Here is a 16490-nt window from a genome sequence, read left to right on the forward strand (position 1 = left end):
GACACATATCCTTCAACGCCCGTGAAATGCATGTACTGGTGGCACGACGTATAATAAACACCGTTCGTACAATCCAAGTGTCCGGTGTATACACGGACCGCGTCGCGCGCCCATCGCGAGCGTTTCGCCCCCGCGGAGGCCGCGGGCGCCACACGCTGGAGCGCGATGCAGGGATACGGGTACGGACACCCGCCGCAAGGGTACGTCACGTCGCGATCGATCGCACGCGCGCGTTCGCGGGCGGTGCAGGACGTCGCGACGCGGGATGCGCGCGTCGGATCGGTGCGATGCGCGAGATCCCGAGGGTTTGACGATTCCACGTCAGGTTGGACGATTATGACGCGTTCGGTGGGAGTATCGACGGGTGTTCGGCACAGAAAAGGGGTGGTCGTGTGCGTGCGTATGAGCGGCGACTGACGGGGTGATTGCATGACAGGTACGCGCAAGCGCCGGCGCCGGCGCAGCAGCAAAATGGAAACTGGAAGGACACGCTCGCGATTCCGGCGAAGGACACGCGGTATCGCACGGAGGACGTCACGGCTACGAAGGGTAATGAGTTCGAAGATTACTTCTTGAAGAGAGAACTCCTGATGGGGATCTTTGAGAAGGGTTTCGAGAGACCTTCGCCAATTCAGGAGGAGTCGATCCCGATCGCGCTCACAGGACGGGACATTCTCGCGCGGGCAAAAAATGGGACGGGTAAGACGGCTGCGTTCAGTATTCCCATCCTCGAAAAGGTAGACACCAGTAAAAATATCATTCAAGCTGTGATTTTGGTACCCACGCGAGAGTTGGCGCTGCAAACGAGTCAAGTTTGCAAAGAGCTTGGAAAGCACTTAGGGGTCGCTGTCATGGTGACTACGGGAGGTACATCCCTAAAGGACGACATCATGCGCTTACACCAACCAGTGCACGTTGTCGTCGCCACCCCCGGTCGTCTCGTCGACCTGGCGAGTAAGGGCGTAGCCAAGCTGGGCCAAGCCACGATGCTGGCCATGGATGAGGCAGACAAGCTCTTGTCCCCTGAGTTCCAACCCGTTATTGGTCAAGTCATCAACTTCATGGCCAAGAACCGACAAATTCTACTCTACTCCGCGACGTTCCCAGTGACCGTCAAGGACTTCAAGGATAAGTACTTGCGCAAGCCGTACGTCATTAACCTCATGGAGGAGCTCACTCTGAAGGGTATCACCCAATACTATGCGTTTGTCGAAGAAAGGCAAAAGGTTCACTGCCTCAACACGCTCTTTAGCAAGCTCCAAATCAACCAATCCATCATTTTCTGCAACAGCGTTACTCGTGTTGAGTTACTGGCTAGAAAGATCACGGAGCTCGGATATTCATGCTTCTACATTCACGCCAAAATGATTCAGGCGCACCGTAACCGTGTTTTCCACGATTTCCGCAACGGCGCATGCCGTAACTTGGTGTCGTCGGATCTCTTCACTCGTGGTATCGACATTCAATCCGTCAACGTTGTCATCAACTTTGACTTCCCGAAGAACTCTGAGACGTACTTGCACAGAGTTGGTCGATCTGGCCGTTTCGGTCACTTGGGTATCGCTGTGAACCTCATCACGTACGACGACCGAATGAACTTGTTCCGCATCGAACAAGAGCTCGGCACGGAGATTCAACAAATTCCGTCTCAAATTGATCCGTCTAAGTACTGCCGCTAGGCGGATTTCAACTACAATAGTGGGTTTGGAGTGGAAAGTGATCCCACTTCATGGATTAGCAGATAGTGGTGAGCGCCGGCGAGTCGTTTGCGCGCGGGCGCGATGGCTTCGTCTCACGTCTGATCTTTCTTCCTGAGGACGCACTTATATATTTTGCATGTTCTTGAGGCAAACAGACAGACGTTGTACTATACAGCAAAGTGGCGATGGAGAACTGGACGGGTTGTTCTCGGATAAACACAAATTACCTCGCACAATTTTTCTCGCGCGGGGAAACAAAACATAACAAAAGACGCTCCGCGTCTCAAGAATGGATTGAGTACTAACTCTGTGTCTCATCGAGACGTTGCGGAGTCAATCCAAAAAAGCGAAGAAACATGCTTCGCCCCATGATACGCCAAGGATAATACACTTAGGCGACTGTCAAGCGCTATGACACGATCACTGCGTGAGACTTCAAGACTTTCACGATACGAACGCCGTCTGGCGTCGAGTTCACGCCTCACTTGTCTTTACGGACACTCGTAAGAGGCGGTAGAACTCCACGGTTGGTGAACACCAGCTCTCATATACAGAAGCTAGCAATGCGAATGCGATACATCGCGAGTTTGTAGTGCAAAAGAAGCTTCATTTACATGCTAAAGTTTTGCTCCATCCGTGATCGTGTCGCCTTGATCCTGTAACAGATGCCTCTCGATTTCGTTTCGACAGTTCGCGTTCATGATCCGAACCAAACGTGAATGACATCGCTTTCCTCCAGCACGAGTCGACCTTGACAAGTCTCAGCGTTTACCGATCCAAACCGCCTCGCCTGACATAGTCATCCGCCAAGCGTCGTCACGAAGGAGACCTCGAGGAAGCATGATGTGACGATACGCCGCTGAACACTGGTAACCAACTCTACCGGGGATATGCGACGCGAAGAGGCCCCACTTGTCGCCGGCGCCGTACTTGGTTGCCACTTTGACGAATTGCTTGATTTCGTCCTCGCTCCAATCACCGTTAATTTGCTCCTCTCCAGCCGTGTGTCGATAGAAGTACGCGTTTGGATTCTTGTACAACATCTTCTTCGCGTGATCTTTTGCCTGTCCCTTCGCCGGTCGGCTCCATTTTCCCCCGCCGTTTCGTTCCCAAGCCTCGTTCGCGCTCGAGGCGATTCCTAGCCGTTCGCGAACGCTCTCCTCCACCCAGCCCGTGAAACTCGTCATCTTTGGCCCGGGCTCGATCCCCAACCTCTCGCAGTACTCATCACACGTCAAATGATGCTCCAAACCCTCCTCACCGTCGACTATCTGATCGTCTTCTCCGATCTCCATCGCTTTCGCTTTCGCGCCTCGCGCACGCGCGCTCCTTCGAGTCGGCTCGATCGGTGCCAACTCTGCCGCGCGTCTCTTCGTCGCCAACCGCGCTCTCTTCGTCGGCTCCGCTACCACTGCGAGCGCCCTTGCGGTCTCGCGCACGCGCAATTGCGTCAACAACTCCTCGTTCCGTCGCACGCGTTCCTGTCCGTCGTCGTCGAGCGCCTGAGCGTCAGTTTGCGTTCGAACGTGTCCCGCGCACGCATTCCCTCTCTCTCCATCGCGTCTCGTGGTCGTCGCTATTGTTCGTACCTCGCGCTCGCGTTCGTACGCCGTGAGTCCGTCGCCCGTCCTCGTCGTCGCTCGCTTCGGCGTTGGAATCGAATCGGCATTTGAATTCCCTTCTGACAGCTCGCTCTGCAGCTCTTTGTGTTCACAGAACGATCTCACCGTTCGCGGATCGACGACGCCGTTGACGTCGGTGAAGGCGATGCGAATGGGTCGCGGGTGCGGCCGCGGGGGGCTCTTTACGACAGTCGGGAATCCCTTTTTCATCGTGAGAGTCGGATTGTGAGGGGCGCTAAGGCTCGCTTTGTATTATTACAACACGTGTTGTCATCCGTACTGACGGTTCAAGGGCTATTGATATCTGTCTCGGCCTCGACGGCGTCGCTAACGGCGGAATCATTCAAGGCGCAGCACACGACAGCCTTGTGATGACCACTGTACACACGAATGGCCTCGCCCGTGGAGCAATCCCATAGACGCGCCGTGGTGTCAGAGCTCGCGGTGACGAGATAGGCGGCGTCGACGCTAAAGACGCAATCCCACACCCAGCGCTGATGCCCCTCGAGCACGCGCTCAAGCTTGAACCCATCGAGATTCCACAGCTTGATCGTCTTATCGCTGGACGTCGTCGCCAACAGGCGACAATCCGGAGAAATCAAGCACTTTAACACGTAACTACCGTTGTGCGCATTGAGCCTATGCAGCGGCTCGAACTGCGCCGTGGTCTTCGACCCTGGTTGGAGTTTCCACACGTAACACGTCCCCTTACTGTTCCCAGCGACGACGAGCGACCCATCGCCCGCCACCGTCAATGACTGCACCGCCGTCCCCACCTCTGGAACGAGCTCGCACGAGCACGCGTTCGCCGTCAAATCCCACACCCTGATGTTCCCATTCTGATCCGCGCTCATCAATTCCGTCCCGTTCGGATGCAACACCACGCTCGTCACCGCCCCTCTCGATTCGTACTCCCTCTGATACCCGCCCGCTCGCAGATCCCAAATCTTCACCGTCCCGTCCTCGCTCCCCGTGTACATCCAGCTCCCGCGCGGCTCGAACCCGACCGCCGTCACGTTTCCGGTGTGTCCATCGTACGACGTCACCGGCTGCGGATTCGACGCGTTCACCTCGTACAACCGCACGTGCGGGTTCCCCGCCGCCGCGAGGTACCGCTTATCCGGCGTGATCTCCAATCTATTCACCTGCGAGTCCGCGTACTGGAGCGTTCGATAACACACCCCTCGCGTCGCTTCCCAAAACCGCACCGTGTGGTCGTATCCCGCGGTCGCGAGCACGACCGAGGGCGTGGGCATGCGCGCGCGCTCGACCGCGCGCGGCGCGATCGCGCGCGGGCGCCGGACGCGGGGTGGGCGCCGGACGCGATGGCTCCAAACCAAACCCCGTGCATGTATTTTCAAAATACCCAACGCCGCGCCGCCATCGCGGTCGCGCCGACGCGCGCGCGACGGCGACGCGGCACACGGCGACGGTGGACGCGCGCGAGGACGGAGCGATCATGGCGGACGAAGATCTCGCCGCGATCGAGCGCATGGTGGCGATGATGGAGCTCAAGGAGCGGGAGTTGGTGCGGGAAAAGGTGCACGCCAACTTTGCATCTTTACGGATCGCGTGGACGCCGGGTGCGATTGAAAACGGTGCGACGTCGGCGGTGTACGCGTCGAACGCGGGTGTGCACGTGGACGGTGGGAGCATGAAGGAGTTTGCGGGACACGCGTTTCACGAGCGCGCGCGGGAGAAGCTTGGTCTGAGCGCTGTGTGCGAGAAGAAGCTGGCCAAGGCGGCTTCGCTCGCGGCGCTGGACGAGGCGGCGATGGACGACGACGTGGATTTTAACTCGCCCGAGTATAAGATGAAGAAGACCAAGCGAAGAGGGAATAAAGAGTTTGGTGATCACTACGGTGCGCTCGGTTTGGCGCTCAAGCGATTCAACGCGACGAAGGAGGAGATTCTGGAGAGACATCGGTTCTTGACGGTGGCGCTGCATCCGGATAAGCGCGGCGTCGCGCAGGTCTCCGCCGCTGAGGCTGAGAAGATCGAGCAGCGCTACAAGGCGGTGGTGACCGCGATGGAAGTTTTGACGGACAAGAATCGCAGACGCGAGTTCGACTCCGTGGACGCTCCGGAGTACAACTTTCCCACAGAGTGTGAAGACGGAGACTTCTTCGCCACCTTTATGCCATCCTTCCACCTCTTGGCTCGCTTCAGCGAGACCAAGCCGGTGCCGATCTGCGACGACCCCGACGCGGAATGGGACGAGGTGCGAAAGCACTACATCTTCTGGGCCGCCAAGTTCAGCTCTTGGCGCGAGTTCCCACACGAAAAGGAGAACGACACGGAGACGGCGCACGACCGCGATCATCGCCGTCAAATGGAAAAGGAGAATAAGCGTCTTCGCGCCGAGTCGAAGAAGAAGGAGCAACAGGAAATTCGTCGCTTCGTCGAGAACGCGCAAAAGTATGACCCTCGTGTGATCAAGCAAAAGGCTGCGGAGAAGGCTGCGCGAGACGCCAAGAAGTTGGGTCGCACTGACAGCGCTCGCGCCCTGGCGGAGGAGGATGCCAAGAAGAAGGCTGAGGAGGAAGCCGCGGCCAAGGTGGCTGAGGAGGCCAACAAGGCGAAGAAGGCTGATGCGAAGAAGGAGCTCGAAAAAGCGAAGAAAGCTCTTCGTAAGGACAAGCAACGCGTCCGCGCCATCGGCGCTGTCGCCGAGGGCTGGGTTGATTACCCGGGTGACGCCGAACTCGAATCCATCTGCGACGCGTTGACTGTCGATCATGCGGACGCGGTCAAGGCTGCTTGCGATGCTGCGATGAACGGCGATGAAGTCAAGGGTGCATGGGACGCCGTTGCGTGCATCCTCTCTCTCGCGGTCACCGCCAAGGGTGGCGATTGGCAGGCGAAGGCAGACGAGCATGCAAGCCGCCGCGCCGAGCGGGAAGCCTCCGAAAAGGTTGGCGGCGCATGGAACGCGGACGAGACCGCCGAGCTCGAAAAGGCCTCCAAGCAGCTGTTCCCACTGGGTACCATCAACCGATGGGACTCCGTCGCGGCGCACATGGCGGCCGAGGGCAAGCCGCGCACCGCAATGGACTGCATGGTCAAGGCTCGCTCCATGTAACTGGAGCCACGTGTGCTCGAGTCGTATCTAATTCTTTCCACTATCATTCCTCTCATCACATTCGATTAGTCACTTCACCTTGATGCAATAACACATCTCTAAGCGAAAATCAAATCAGCATTACAACATTACATGCTATTCTTCAACACCTCGCGCCCAACGATGAGCGTACCGTCGCCGCACCTCTCAGAGATAAACATCGAGTTCTTCGCGCCTCCCTGTGGGGTCTCAAACTTCAGAAGATGATGAGCGCCGACAAAGTCGGCCCATACTGCCCTATCATCTAGTGTTGCATCACCAGATTTCACTAACGACCAGGCTCCTTTGCCCCACGGAGTCTCGAGCTCACCACCACCTAAAAATTTCATCGGTTTGTTACCGGCCCATGACCATTCGCGTCCTTTGACGAGACTTGACGCCAGTTCGTGCGCGTCGATTTCACTCTTCGTCGGTGGTGTTACCTTCACTTGGCACAGTTTCGTGGTGTCTCCTTCGTCGCGTCCGGCACGACCGGCGATAGACCACTTCAAGAACTTCGGTTCTATCGTTTTGAGCGCGCTAGTGTCTTGGCTTGCGAGCGCGCCGTAGTACTCGTACGTGTCTCGCATGCGTTCGACTTCTCGTGGGTGATAGCTGAAATCAATCACCATCGGGATCGTCTTGATCGTTTTGTCCTTACGCATGAAGAGAAAAACTGTCTTTGAGTTGGCGAAACACAGGTAATTGAGCGTTCGTCGCATGACTCCTACGGATGTGAAGTCTCCGTATGATGGATAAAACAAAGCCGCGTTGAAGACGTCTTGTTCACCATTCTTCACGGGATCTTCTCCTGCTGCGGTCAACCGAGTCATGAGCCGTTCGGCCAGAGAAATAGACTCATGCGTTGGCGTAATCCTGAAGAAACCGGCGTCCGAACTTGCCACACGACCTCCGTGCAGGAAGCGGCTCCAGTCCATCGATGGATCGTCGACGACATGATCGTATCCGTAGGCAGACATATCGTCCCAACCGTCGCTTGCGGTCTCTATATCGGAATCTCTGTAAAAGAAATTCGATGGATCACTGATTAAAACGACACTTGGGTCGGCGAACACGAGGCCCCGTCCGTCACGAAGAATTGTGTGAATGGTGTACCACTTGAGAGCCGCCTTTGAGAGTTTCTTTGACGATTTTTGAACCGTTGCGACACCAGCAGCCTCACTGATTTTGGTGATTTCTGAATCATCAGAGACAACAACGGTGCGTTTGCCCAGTCCATGCTTTTTGATACCACGTTCAAGCAATAGTTCCAAAGCTCCGGCGTCCTGCGAATCAGCCACGACGAGGATGACATCCTCTTGTTCACCCACTTCCAACTTTGAGTTGAGAACGTCACAAATTTTTTGCGCAGTCTTCTTCATGTTTACATTCCCAGTGCACACGCGATCTTTCGCTCGAATGAGATGCAAAGTTCGATTGAGACCGTCTATTTTTCCATCCCATGCCCTCTTCGGCTTACAAGACGACGCAGCCTCTTTACCTAGCTTCCAGTTCTTGCTTCCGATGAAGCCGTCGTTGATGTTGCTCATGTGAGCCGCTTCGAGCTCCACGATACTCTTCAAACCGCTCGCACATCCAACGTCACATTCGAGCGTCGATATCGGCGCTTTGTTGGTGTAGTATTCATGCACGAGCTGTATCTTGTGCTCCTTGTCGGTGTGGTAGTTGGCGTGCATCGCCACCGGCGTGTGTTTCTCTCGTTGTAACGACGCAGTGTGACGAACAATCCTGAACATGACCTTGCTATTCATGAAGCAGAACGGGTCCATGATTCGAATCGTGGCTCCAGAGGTCATGTGTGCATCGCGGCTCGCGAACCACAACTCGAGGTTATATCCACTCTGGTCCCACAAATCCTCGGTCGCCATGCGATGGGCCATAATTTTCATTAATCGCAAGCTTGCGTGCGTCGCGCTCACGTACCACATCCCGCTGTTCAGCGCGCCGACTCTGAAAGTCGATGCTCTGTGTCGAGCTTGACCGAGAGAACCGTCGTCGACCGTTTGTAAAAACCCGTTTGCGGAATCGTTGTCGAAACCATCGCTCATGCTCTCCACGTCGCTATCTCGATACAAGTATGGGAACGGACTCTGTTGGTACGTGACGTCTGTGTCTGTGAGAAGCACGGAACATCCCACGGAGACAAACTCTTGGATCAGCGCAAACTTTTTCGCGCTCACCTTGTGATTACCCATCACGGGATCTGCGTGAAAGTAGTACGAAACACCCAACTTGTCCAGCCGTTTCGTGAGCGGTTCGTCCAGAGCTATGATGAGAAAATTCTTCATCTTCAGAGACATGACTGTGTCCAGAAATGTGTCCAGACCAGGCGCAGCCGAGTTCGCCACGGCGGCTAAAACTTCTCTATTCACGGCAACGCGTCTCAAAACGTCGCACAGGGACTCGCGACCTTTACAATTTTGCGGCCAAGCCTCGGCTTCGAGAGGGACGACGAAATCCAGCGCTCTCGGCGCGCCCCAGAGCGTCTGATCAGTCTCTTTCGGATCGCACCTATTCCTTCGCGGGTCCTCAGTCGTGAAAGCGTTCGATCGTTCCGCCTCTATCGAACGAAGCGCGAAAGGCTCGAGGAACGATGGAGCACTCGACACTGCTCTCTTGATCGGGTTTCGCGTCAACGTGTCGTCGTCCTTCGTCGACGGAACCGTCGAAGGACTCTGTGTGACATTCTCCATAATCTCCACGTCATCTGAAAGTTTTGTCTTCACGGGCGTCTCCGTGATCGTCTCTAAAGTCTTCGTCTCTTCCTCAGGAGTGCGCGCGTCTTCGACCTCATTCTCAACAGCCTCTACCGCGCGCTCTTCCACCGCATCACCGTCAGCGTCGTCATCGACCGTCGCGTCGTCATCGACCCGCGTCCGCTTGTACTCGTCAAACTCCCGCTCTACGCGCGCGTCCAACGCCTTCAACTCCTCCCCCGACACCTCCTGCGTCTCCGACGGAGCTCCCAGCACCGCGACGTCCCCACTCGACAAATACGCCCCCTTTCTCGGATCCAACCGCTCGATGTCGACTCGCAACAGGGCCAACGCGCATCCCAACGCGACGCCGCGCCCGAGCGCCCAGAGCGCCCTCGTTCGCCTCGAGCTCGTCATCTCCCCCCCCTCCCGCGCTCGATCGCCTCCCTCACCGCCCGCACCACCGCGTCGCTCGCGTCCAAGGTCACCGAACCGAGCGCGAGCGCCCGTTCGACCGCACCTCGCGCGTTCTCGTCTCGTATCCGATCGAGTCGCACGCGCACGATCCCCTCCCGTTCGCCGTACGCCGCGATCACCGACGTCGCGAGCGCGATGTACACCGTGGACGTGAGCGTTCGGTACATCCACGTCCGATCGCGGACGCGATGCGGGCGACGCGTCGCGCGGTGCGGGCGTCGGATGGTGTTTTTCTCGAGACGTCGAGACGTCACCGCCCGACGCGCGCGCGCGAGGGACGATGCGCGCCGAGCGCGTGGGACGGTCACCGTCGGTGCGCGCGACGCGAGCGCGTCGACGGGAGACGACGGATCGAGCGCGGTGTGGGAAGACGCGCGCGAGGAATGATTCGAGCGACGAGTGCGTGACGTCGCGACGGGTCGCGCTGACGCTCGCGGTGACGATGACGACCGTGGAACTCACGGGCGAGCCGGCGCGCGCGATGTTCAACGCGGATTTGGATAAACCGATCGAGGACGGACCGAGAGCGATCGCGGTGACGCTCGCGGCGAAGCGGGCGCTGCGAGACGTACTGGAACAGAATAATTTGTTCAAGGAAACGTGCGAGGCGCCGGTGTTCGCGTGCGATCTGAGTCAGTTGAACGTGAAGACGTCGAGTCGCGTGAGCGGTCCGCTCAGGCGTTCGTTGCCGGCTCTGAGCGAGGTGTACGGTATCGATCCGTACGCGGTGGACGGCGTGTTGCAAAACGTGAGCACGCTCGAGGCTATTTTCAAGGCGAACAACGCGCGGGTGAAGGTGGATTTTAAGGGTGGGCCGGAGATGATCGGGCTCATTGATTCTGGCCTGGAGGCCATCTATCAAGACCTCCCGCCCGAGGCCCTGGCGAAAGGGACGGAAATTTTGGAGAGCTGTGACTTGACGGTTGACGCAACCGCCGAGGGAACGCTCGAGTGCAGAATCTCACGCGCCGTGGCTCAGAACAAGCGTCCTTCGGGAGGACAATCGTAGACGTGGAGAGATTATTATCGTGGTATTTTTGTTTTTATGGTAACGCTAGAATTCGGTAGTGGTAATTTGAGATGAACGTTTTTGCAAGACCTACGCTATCGTGTAACTCGGCTTCGCGAGGTTGATAACGGTCGACTTAACCTTCGTCATGACCTTTATGCTATTCGTGATGCCTTGACTACCGATGCCTGAGTCTTTCACGCCTTGGAACGGGAAGTGATCGGGCCCGCGCGCCGGTGGACCATTAATTTGAACCGTTCCCGTCTGCATCGCGTCGCTCAGCCGAATCGCGCGATCGATGTCCCTCGTGAAGACGCACCCTTGCAAACCGAACCTGGACTTGTTCACGAGCTCAAGCGCCTCGTTCTCGTTCTTCACGCGCACGACCGGAAGCACCGGACCGAACGGCTCCTCCCAGCAAATCTTCATGTCGTGCGTGACGTTGTCAATCAAGAGCGGCCAAATCAAGTTGTCCTCTCTCTTCCACTCTTGGCAAAGCGTGGCACCCTTGCTCTCGGCGTCGACGACCAAGGACTGGATGAAATCAGCGGAGCTCTTGGACACCACGGCGGTGATCGTGGCGTCGTCCTCGGGGAGACCCACCGATAACTTGGCGATTCGCTCGTTCACTTTGCCAATAAGTTCATCCGCGACTTCTTCAAAGACGGCGACAATCTTCACCGCCGTGCACCGTTGTCCACTGTATGAAAACCCACCCTTGACGATGCTCTTCGCCGCCAGTTCCAAATCGGCGTCTGGAAGCACGATGCACGCATCTTTACCCCCGAGCTCCGTTTGTAAAGCGACCATACCTGCCTTTTGGGCGACGCGAATCCCAGTCTCGCCTCCCGTGAAGGAAATCGCGTTCACCAACGGGTGCGTCGTTAAATAATCACCGATTTCGCCACCACGTCCCGTCACCGCCTGAATCAACCCCGGGGGAAATCCAGCCTTGATGAAGCAGTGAATCATGTGTAGCGTCGCCGTGCACCCTTGGGTGGGCGGCTTCACGACGACCGCGTTTCCGGCGATGAGCGCCGGCGCCACCTTGCTCACGCACAAATTCACCGGATAATTAAACGGCGGAATGCACAAAACGACCCCGACGGGCACGTTGCTCGCCATGCAAATCTTATTACGATCGTTCCCAGGGAACGAATCGCTCATCAACAGATCCCCCCTACCCAGAATCCGCACGCCCTCCTCGGCGGTGTAATCGATCAGGTCCGCCGACCGCTCCACCTCCGTCGCGCTCTCCTTCGCCCCCTTCGCCACCTCGATCATCAGTGCGGACACCATCCCCCCCGCGTTCTCCCGCATTAACGTCGCCGCGCGATGCAACAGACTCGCTCGTTCGTGCAGAGGCGTTCTCGCCCACGGCCCCTGCGCCGCCCTGGCGCCCGCGAACGCCTCGTCCACCTCCGCTCGCGTGCACGCCTGAAACGCGTTCGCCCGCGCGTTCGCCCGCGACGGATTCACGCTCTCCACCGTCGCGTCGCTGCTCGACGCGCGCCACGCGCCGTTGACGGCGTACCGAAGCGCCCCCCCCTCGGCATTCGTGAGTTCGGCGTAAAAGCCATCGCTCGAGGACGACGTCGTCATGTCTCGACCGCGCGTCCCGCACCGCGCGCTGCGGCTCGCGACGCGCGCGATGCGGTCGCACGCGCGTCGACGCGCGCGCGCGCGGTCGAGCGCGCGCGTCGCGGCGGTCGTACGCGCGGTCGAGCGCGCGTGGACGTGGCGGCCGCGCGATGGACGCCTCGCACAGCCGCAGGGGGGGTCTTTCTTGAGTCCTCACTCGACGGGTTCGCACGACGCACAACGACGAGGCGTTTCGTGCGTTTTTTCGACACCGTCGGCGCACTCGTCGACGCGCTCGACGGCGCGTGGGCGTCCACGGACGCGCGCGCGGGGCGGCGCGGGGCGGCGCGGGGCGGTGCGGTGTACGCGCGCGTCGAACGCGCGCGTCGACGGGGATCGGCGACGCGCGGGGTGTCACGCGCGGCATGGGTCGACGGTCCAAAGGGACGGGCGCGGTGGCGCGGAAAACGTCCGTGTGGTCGTGCGCGCTCTCCACCGCGGAGGATGGGAGCGATGATGAGAATGATGCGGATGACGTCGAGCGCGCGGCGGTGGAGCGCGCGGCGAGGGAGCTGAGAGGGAAGTTGTTGGAGGAAATCGTGCGCGGCGCGCGTAAGCGCGGCGAAGGCGAGGCAAAGGCAAAGGCGAAGTACGAGGACGTGTTGGACGACGAACGGGTCGATGGGTTCGGCGAGGCGGTTTTGAAGCTTCACGACGGCGATGCGGCGGGCGATGACGACGAGGCTGCGATCGCGAGGATGCGAGCCGCGGCATCCTTTGTGCTCGGCTTTTGCGCAGAAATTTTGCAGCCGGCAAACTGCGAGAGCGCGGCCATGATGCCACCGCTCGGAACGCACGTCATACGGCGGAAAAAGTTTGACGACGAGAAGAGCGTGTACTTCCAGGAGCAGTGCTCGTACGATTACGACGAAACGCGCACGGCGGATCATTTCATGGATTACGGAGTGCAGAAAGTGCACGCGAGCGCAAAGGTACAAATTGTGCCTCGCGTCTCCATGTCCGGTTCAATCATCACCGTGAATCTCGAGCGACCGAAACGTTTGAATGTCAGTGAATCATTCAGTATTCGAGAGGGATGTTTCGTGGAGTTTCGTGGGTGTTCTGGGCATCCAGACTATTTGTCAAAACGCGTCGAAACGAGCGCCGCCGATGACGGCGAAATTTTCGAATTCACACTTCCTTCCATTCAAATTTCAGGTCTCGCTCGAGGATATCCGATCGCCGAGCTTGTTGGTGAGGTTATGATATCATCCAAGGCGTCTGGATTGAAGACGTCGTTAAAATTCCGCGAATTCGATGTGGAAACGTCGCCAAGTTTTAGAAACATAGTCTCCGGATCGATCGTTCGCAGCTCGGACGACGTCGAGGTCAAACGTTTACTTCTCGGTACCTGGGACACTCGTGTTCTACTGGGGAATATCTTTTCGAGAGAAAATGGTGCACCGGACGAGGCGCTGTTCACCGCGCACGATTTCGGACTACCTCCGCTCACGACGGCGACTGGCGTGAGAAGCCTGCTGTCGAGTTTGCAGAAGCCAGGATCGATGTCGAATAGAAGGCTTTGGCAGACGATCGTGGAGGCCCTGCGCTTTGCTCCGTTGCGTGAACCCGAAAATTCAGTGATGAGTGAAGCTCTATCTTTGCCCTCGATGGCGACGATCGAGATGCGAGACGAGGACAAGTCGATGGGATACGAGCTCGCTTTAATGGTCGCGGACTCGCCTCTGCCCGACGCCGAACCGCCTCTGCCGCGATATTGGTTTCCGAGGACGAAAAAAAGCGGAAAACAATTAAAAAAAGAATGTGAGTAAAACATGTACCGGCAGCACGCAGCTAGACGAACCGTAAGAGCCGAACAAAGAACCGTCCCTCTTTTCGCGCCGGATTGATCTCCAGCACCTCGACGCGACCTTTACCACGACAACTAATCACATCACCGGCGTTCAAGTCGTGCCTACCCTTTGACACCTCCTTCCAATTCACCTTGACATCACCAGAATCGACGTGCGCCATGAATTTTGACCGACTCATGCGAAATCCGGCGCTCCCGATGGCGTCAAGTCGGGTGCTAGACTCAGACGTCTGCATCTCCTCCGTCTTCGGCTCCGGCACCTTCAACTCCGACGCATCCACCTCTCGCGCCTCTACTTTTACTGTTCTCACTGATGTCAGCGCCGTGGATAAAAATTCACACATCTCCGGCGTCACCATGACATCCGCGCCGCGCTCGCCCGTGACGACGATGTCACCGACGCGCTCGCGCTTGATCCCCGTCCCCAAAATCGCCCCCAGAAAATCCCTGTGCGTCGCCGCGTCGAACATAAAGTTCCCGCTCACCCTCAAAACTTTTACATTCGCTCGTACCTCTTCGTCGCTCGCGGGAGTTTCGCTCCGCGATATCGTCGCTCGTCTTCGCTCCGCCGCGCTGAAACCACCCCACTGCTCGATCGCTACCTCGTCCCCGAATCGCGCCCGTACGCTAGACACCACGCTCGTCATCGCTCCAGGGTCCATGAACTCCGTCGTCTCCACGGACCAGCGTTCGAGCGCTCGCTCACCTCGCTCGATCGCGCGCGAGACGGTTTCCTTGTGTAAAGGGTCGCAGTGGGACAACACAGCATCTTCTTTGTTTGATGACGATTCGGGTGTGATTGAGGTCGTTTTCGACAATCCGCGGGTCGTCCGACGATGGATGTTCGTGTCGAGAAGCACTCGAGCGAGTTTTGGGGCGCGCATGTTCGTTGCGGCGCGCATGAGGTTGGATGTGCGTTGCGTTGTGAGGCGGATGTGACAAATGACTTACTGGATTTTACAACGTGGATTATGTAGCGGTGTTGAGACGGACGACGCAGTCGTAGACCTCGGCGCCGAGACGCTCTGCGTTGATCTCACTCTTCACCATCGCAAGGGAGAGGACGTCCACTCCTGGGGTCATGTAGGAGAAGGCGTTCCAGTTCGACTCGAGCGAGCGGCCCATGCCGTCGAGGACGATGAGCCAATCGTTCGGGAGGACGTCGGCGTCGTTGACGTGAGCGGCGAGTTCGGAGGAGACTCTGGATAGATCGAGTAATGTAGACGTGGCGCCGGATGGGAGGCAGACCACGCGACCAGCGCCGACGAGATCGCGAAGAACGTCGTCTGATTGAACGCACGAAGACACAAAGTCGCTCAGCTCGTCGTACGTAATGTCGTTCAGAGCAGCCGTTGAGTTCGCCGCGAGGGCAACAACGGTATCGCTACTCATCGAGGTGAGATGTCTCGCCAGAAGAACCATCCCCATCGTATCCGCCCCCGCGTTATCGCAGAAAATCAACACACGCTTCCATGGCGTCTCGCCACGCATGCGGGCGTCGATGTCGTCAAAACTATCAAATTTCCACCCACCCTCCGGTCTCACGACCTTTTCCTGTGCCTTGGCGAACGTTGCGAAGAGCTGCGCCGCGTCCAAGGTGAACTTGGTCTGCTCATCCTCCGGAAACTCGCACGTCACCTGCTCGACGTCGCAAAAGGCAACGTTTTGCACTGCCGCCGCCGCGCCTGCGTCAAATAAATTACCCGCCAATGCCGCCTCCAACACCAACCGCGTTCGCGACCGCGCGTCGCTCTCCGCATCCACTGCGCGACACATCTCCGGATACAGCGCCAGACATATCTCGTTTTCACTCGCCTTTAATCCTAAAAACATATCCTCCAAACCGCACGAACGTAACAGGCGCTCCTTCTCCTCCACCATGTCCATAAGCGTGTCTCCGACCCCTCGCCCGCTCGCCACCCCACTGTCGGCCTCGATCACCTTATTCAAGTATTCCTCGTACACTTTTTCGAATCGCTCGTACCTCTCGACGTACGATTCATCTTCTCTCAAGTACGCCCTCGTGCGCTCGATGTTTGCCGCGTGCGAAGGAAACTGACCCACCAACAGCTTCACCCACGCCTCTCTCGCCGCGCTCGAGCGCTCGCACGCGTCGCACACCCCCGGGGACACGTGATTATACCGTACGTCGTCGCGCAGGAGCGGTAGAGGCGCCGTGTGCGAGGCGCTGGCGACGGCGTCGAGCGAAATGGCTCGAGCGAGACACTCTCGGCGCTTTATCCAGTTCGAGCGAACGTGTCGGACGTTCGTTCGCGTTTTAGCCGCGCATCGAGTGAACGCGCGATCGACGCGCGAGACGAGCGCGTGTGACATCGCGCCGGCGGCGCGTCGTGAAGCGGACGCGAAGTGGGGCGCGAAGTGGGGTGTGCAAAGCGCCGAGTCCATCGTTT

The 16490-nt window shown here is 58.1% G+C and overlaps 10 protein-coding genes across 10 annotated transcripts; 4 read left to right on the forward strand and 6 right to left on the reverse strand.

The window, feature by feature from the left end:
* Window positions 1-165: 165 nt before the first annotated feature.
* OT_ostta06g01940 (Helicase, C-terminal) lies at window positions 166-1679 on the forward strand (the record flags this gene model as incomplete). The annotated part of the gene is made up of 2 exons (XM_003079776.1): window positions 166-200; window positions 437-1679. 2 exons carry the CDS (start codon window positions 166-168, stop codon window positions 1677-1679), a joined length of 1278 nt encoding a protein of 425 aa, XP_003079824.1.
* A 782-nt stretch (window positions 1680-2461) lies between these two features.
* Window positions 2462-3532, reverse strand: OT_ostta06g01950 (WD40/YVTN repeat-like-containing domain; the record flags this gene model as incomplete). The annotated part of the gene is made up of 2 exons (XM_022984010.1): window positions 2462-3181; window positions 3290-3532. 2 exons carry the CDS (start codon window positions 3530-3532, stop codon window positions 2462-2464), a joined length of 963 nt encoding a protein of 320 aa, XP_022839212.1.
* Window positions 3533-3609: 77 nt separating this feature from the next.
* On the reverse strand, window positions 3610-4578 carry OT_ostta06g01955 (G-protein beta WD-40 repeat; the record flags this gene model as incomplete). Its single annotated transcript, XM_022984011.1, has 1 exon — window positions 3610-4578. The coding sequence occupies one exon, from the start codon at window positions 4576-4578 to the stop codon at window positions 3610-3612; it is 969 nt and encodes a 322-aa protein (XP_022839213.1).
* Window positions 4579-4781: 203 nt separating this feature from the next.
* Window positions 4782-6404, forward strand: OT_ostta06g01960 (Myb-like domain; the record flags this gene model as incomplete). The annotated part of the gene is made up of 1 exon (XM_003079781.1): window positions 4782-6404. The coding sequence occupies one exon, from the start codon at window positions 4782-4784 to the stop codon at window positions 6402-6404; it is 1623 nt and encodes a 540-aa protein (XP_003079829.1).
* A 128-nt stretch (window positions 6405-6532) lies between these two features.
* OT_ostta06g01970 (Nucleotide-diphospho-sugar transferase) lies at window positions 6533-9556 on the reverse strand (the record flags this gene model as incomplete). Its single annotated transcript, XM_003079782.2, has 1 exon — window positions 6533-9556. One exon carries the CDS (start codon window positions 9554-9556, stop codon window positions 6533-6535), a length of 3024 nt encoding a protein of 1007 aa, XP_003079830.2.
* Window positions 9557-10058: 502 nt separating this feature from the next.
* On the forward strand, window positions 10059-10625 carry OT_ostta06g01980 (unnamed product; the record flags this gene model as incomplete). The annotated part of the gene is made up of 1 exon (XM_003079783.2): window positions 10059-10625. The coding sequence occupies one exon, from the start codon at window positions 10059-10061 to the stop codon at window positions 10623-10625; it is 567 nt and encodes a 188-aa protein (XP_003079831.2).
* A 90-nt stretch (window positions 10626-10715) lies between these two features.
* Window positions 10716-12227, reverse strand: OT_ostta06g01990 (Aldehyde dehydrogenase, C-terminal; the record flags this gene model as incomplete). The annotated part of the gene is made up of 1 exon (XM_003079784.2): window positions 10716-12227. The coding sequence occupies one exon, from the start codon at window positions 12225-12227 to the stop codon at window positions 10716-10718; it is 1512 nt and encodes a 503-aa protein (XP_003079832.2).
* Window positions 12228-12631: 404 nt separating this feature from the next.
* OT_ostta06g02000 (Oxysterol-binding protein) lies at window positions 12632-14038 on the forward strand (the record flags this gene model as incomplete). The annotated part of the gene is made up of 1 exon (XM_003079785.2): window positions 12632-14038. One exon carries the CDS (start codon window positions 12632-12634, stop codon window positions 14036-14038), a length of 1407 nt encoding a protein of 468 aa, XP_003079833.2.
* Window positions 14039-14060: 22 nt separating this feature from the next.
* On the reverse strand, window positions 14061-14963 carry OT_ostta06g02010 (Photosystem II S4; the record flags this gene model as incomplete). Its single annotated transcript, XM_003079786.2, has 1 exon — window positions 14061-14963. One exon carries the CDS (start codon window positions 14961-14963, stop codon window positions 14061-14063), a length of 903 nt encoding a protein of 300 aa, XP_003079834.2.
* Window positions 14964-15048: 85 nt separating this feature from the next.
* On the reverse strand, window positions 15049-16485 carry OT_ostta06g02020 (Domain of unknown function DUF89; the record flags this gene model as incomplete). Its single annotated transcript, XM_003079787.2, has 1 exon — window positions 15049-16485. The coding sequence occupies one exon, from the start codon at window positions 16483-16485 to the stop codon at window positions 15049-15051; it is 1437 nt and encodes a 478-aa protein (XP_003079835.2).
* Between the last annotated feature and the right edge of the window lie 5 nt (window positions 16486-16490).

The sequence above is a fragment of the Ostreococcus tauri genome (assembly GCF_000214015.3).
Source record: "Ostreococcus tauri WGS project CAID00000000 data, contig chromosome 06, whole genome shotgun sequence".
NCBI lineage: Eukaryota > Viridiplantae > Chlorophyta > Mamiellophyceae > Mamiellales > Bathycoccaceae > Ostreococcus > Ostreococcus tauri.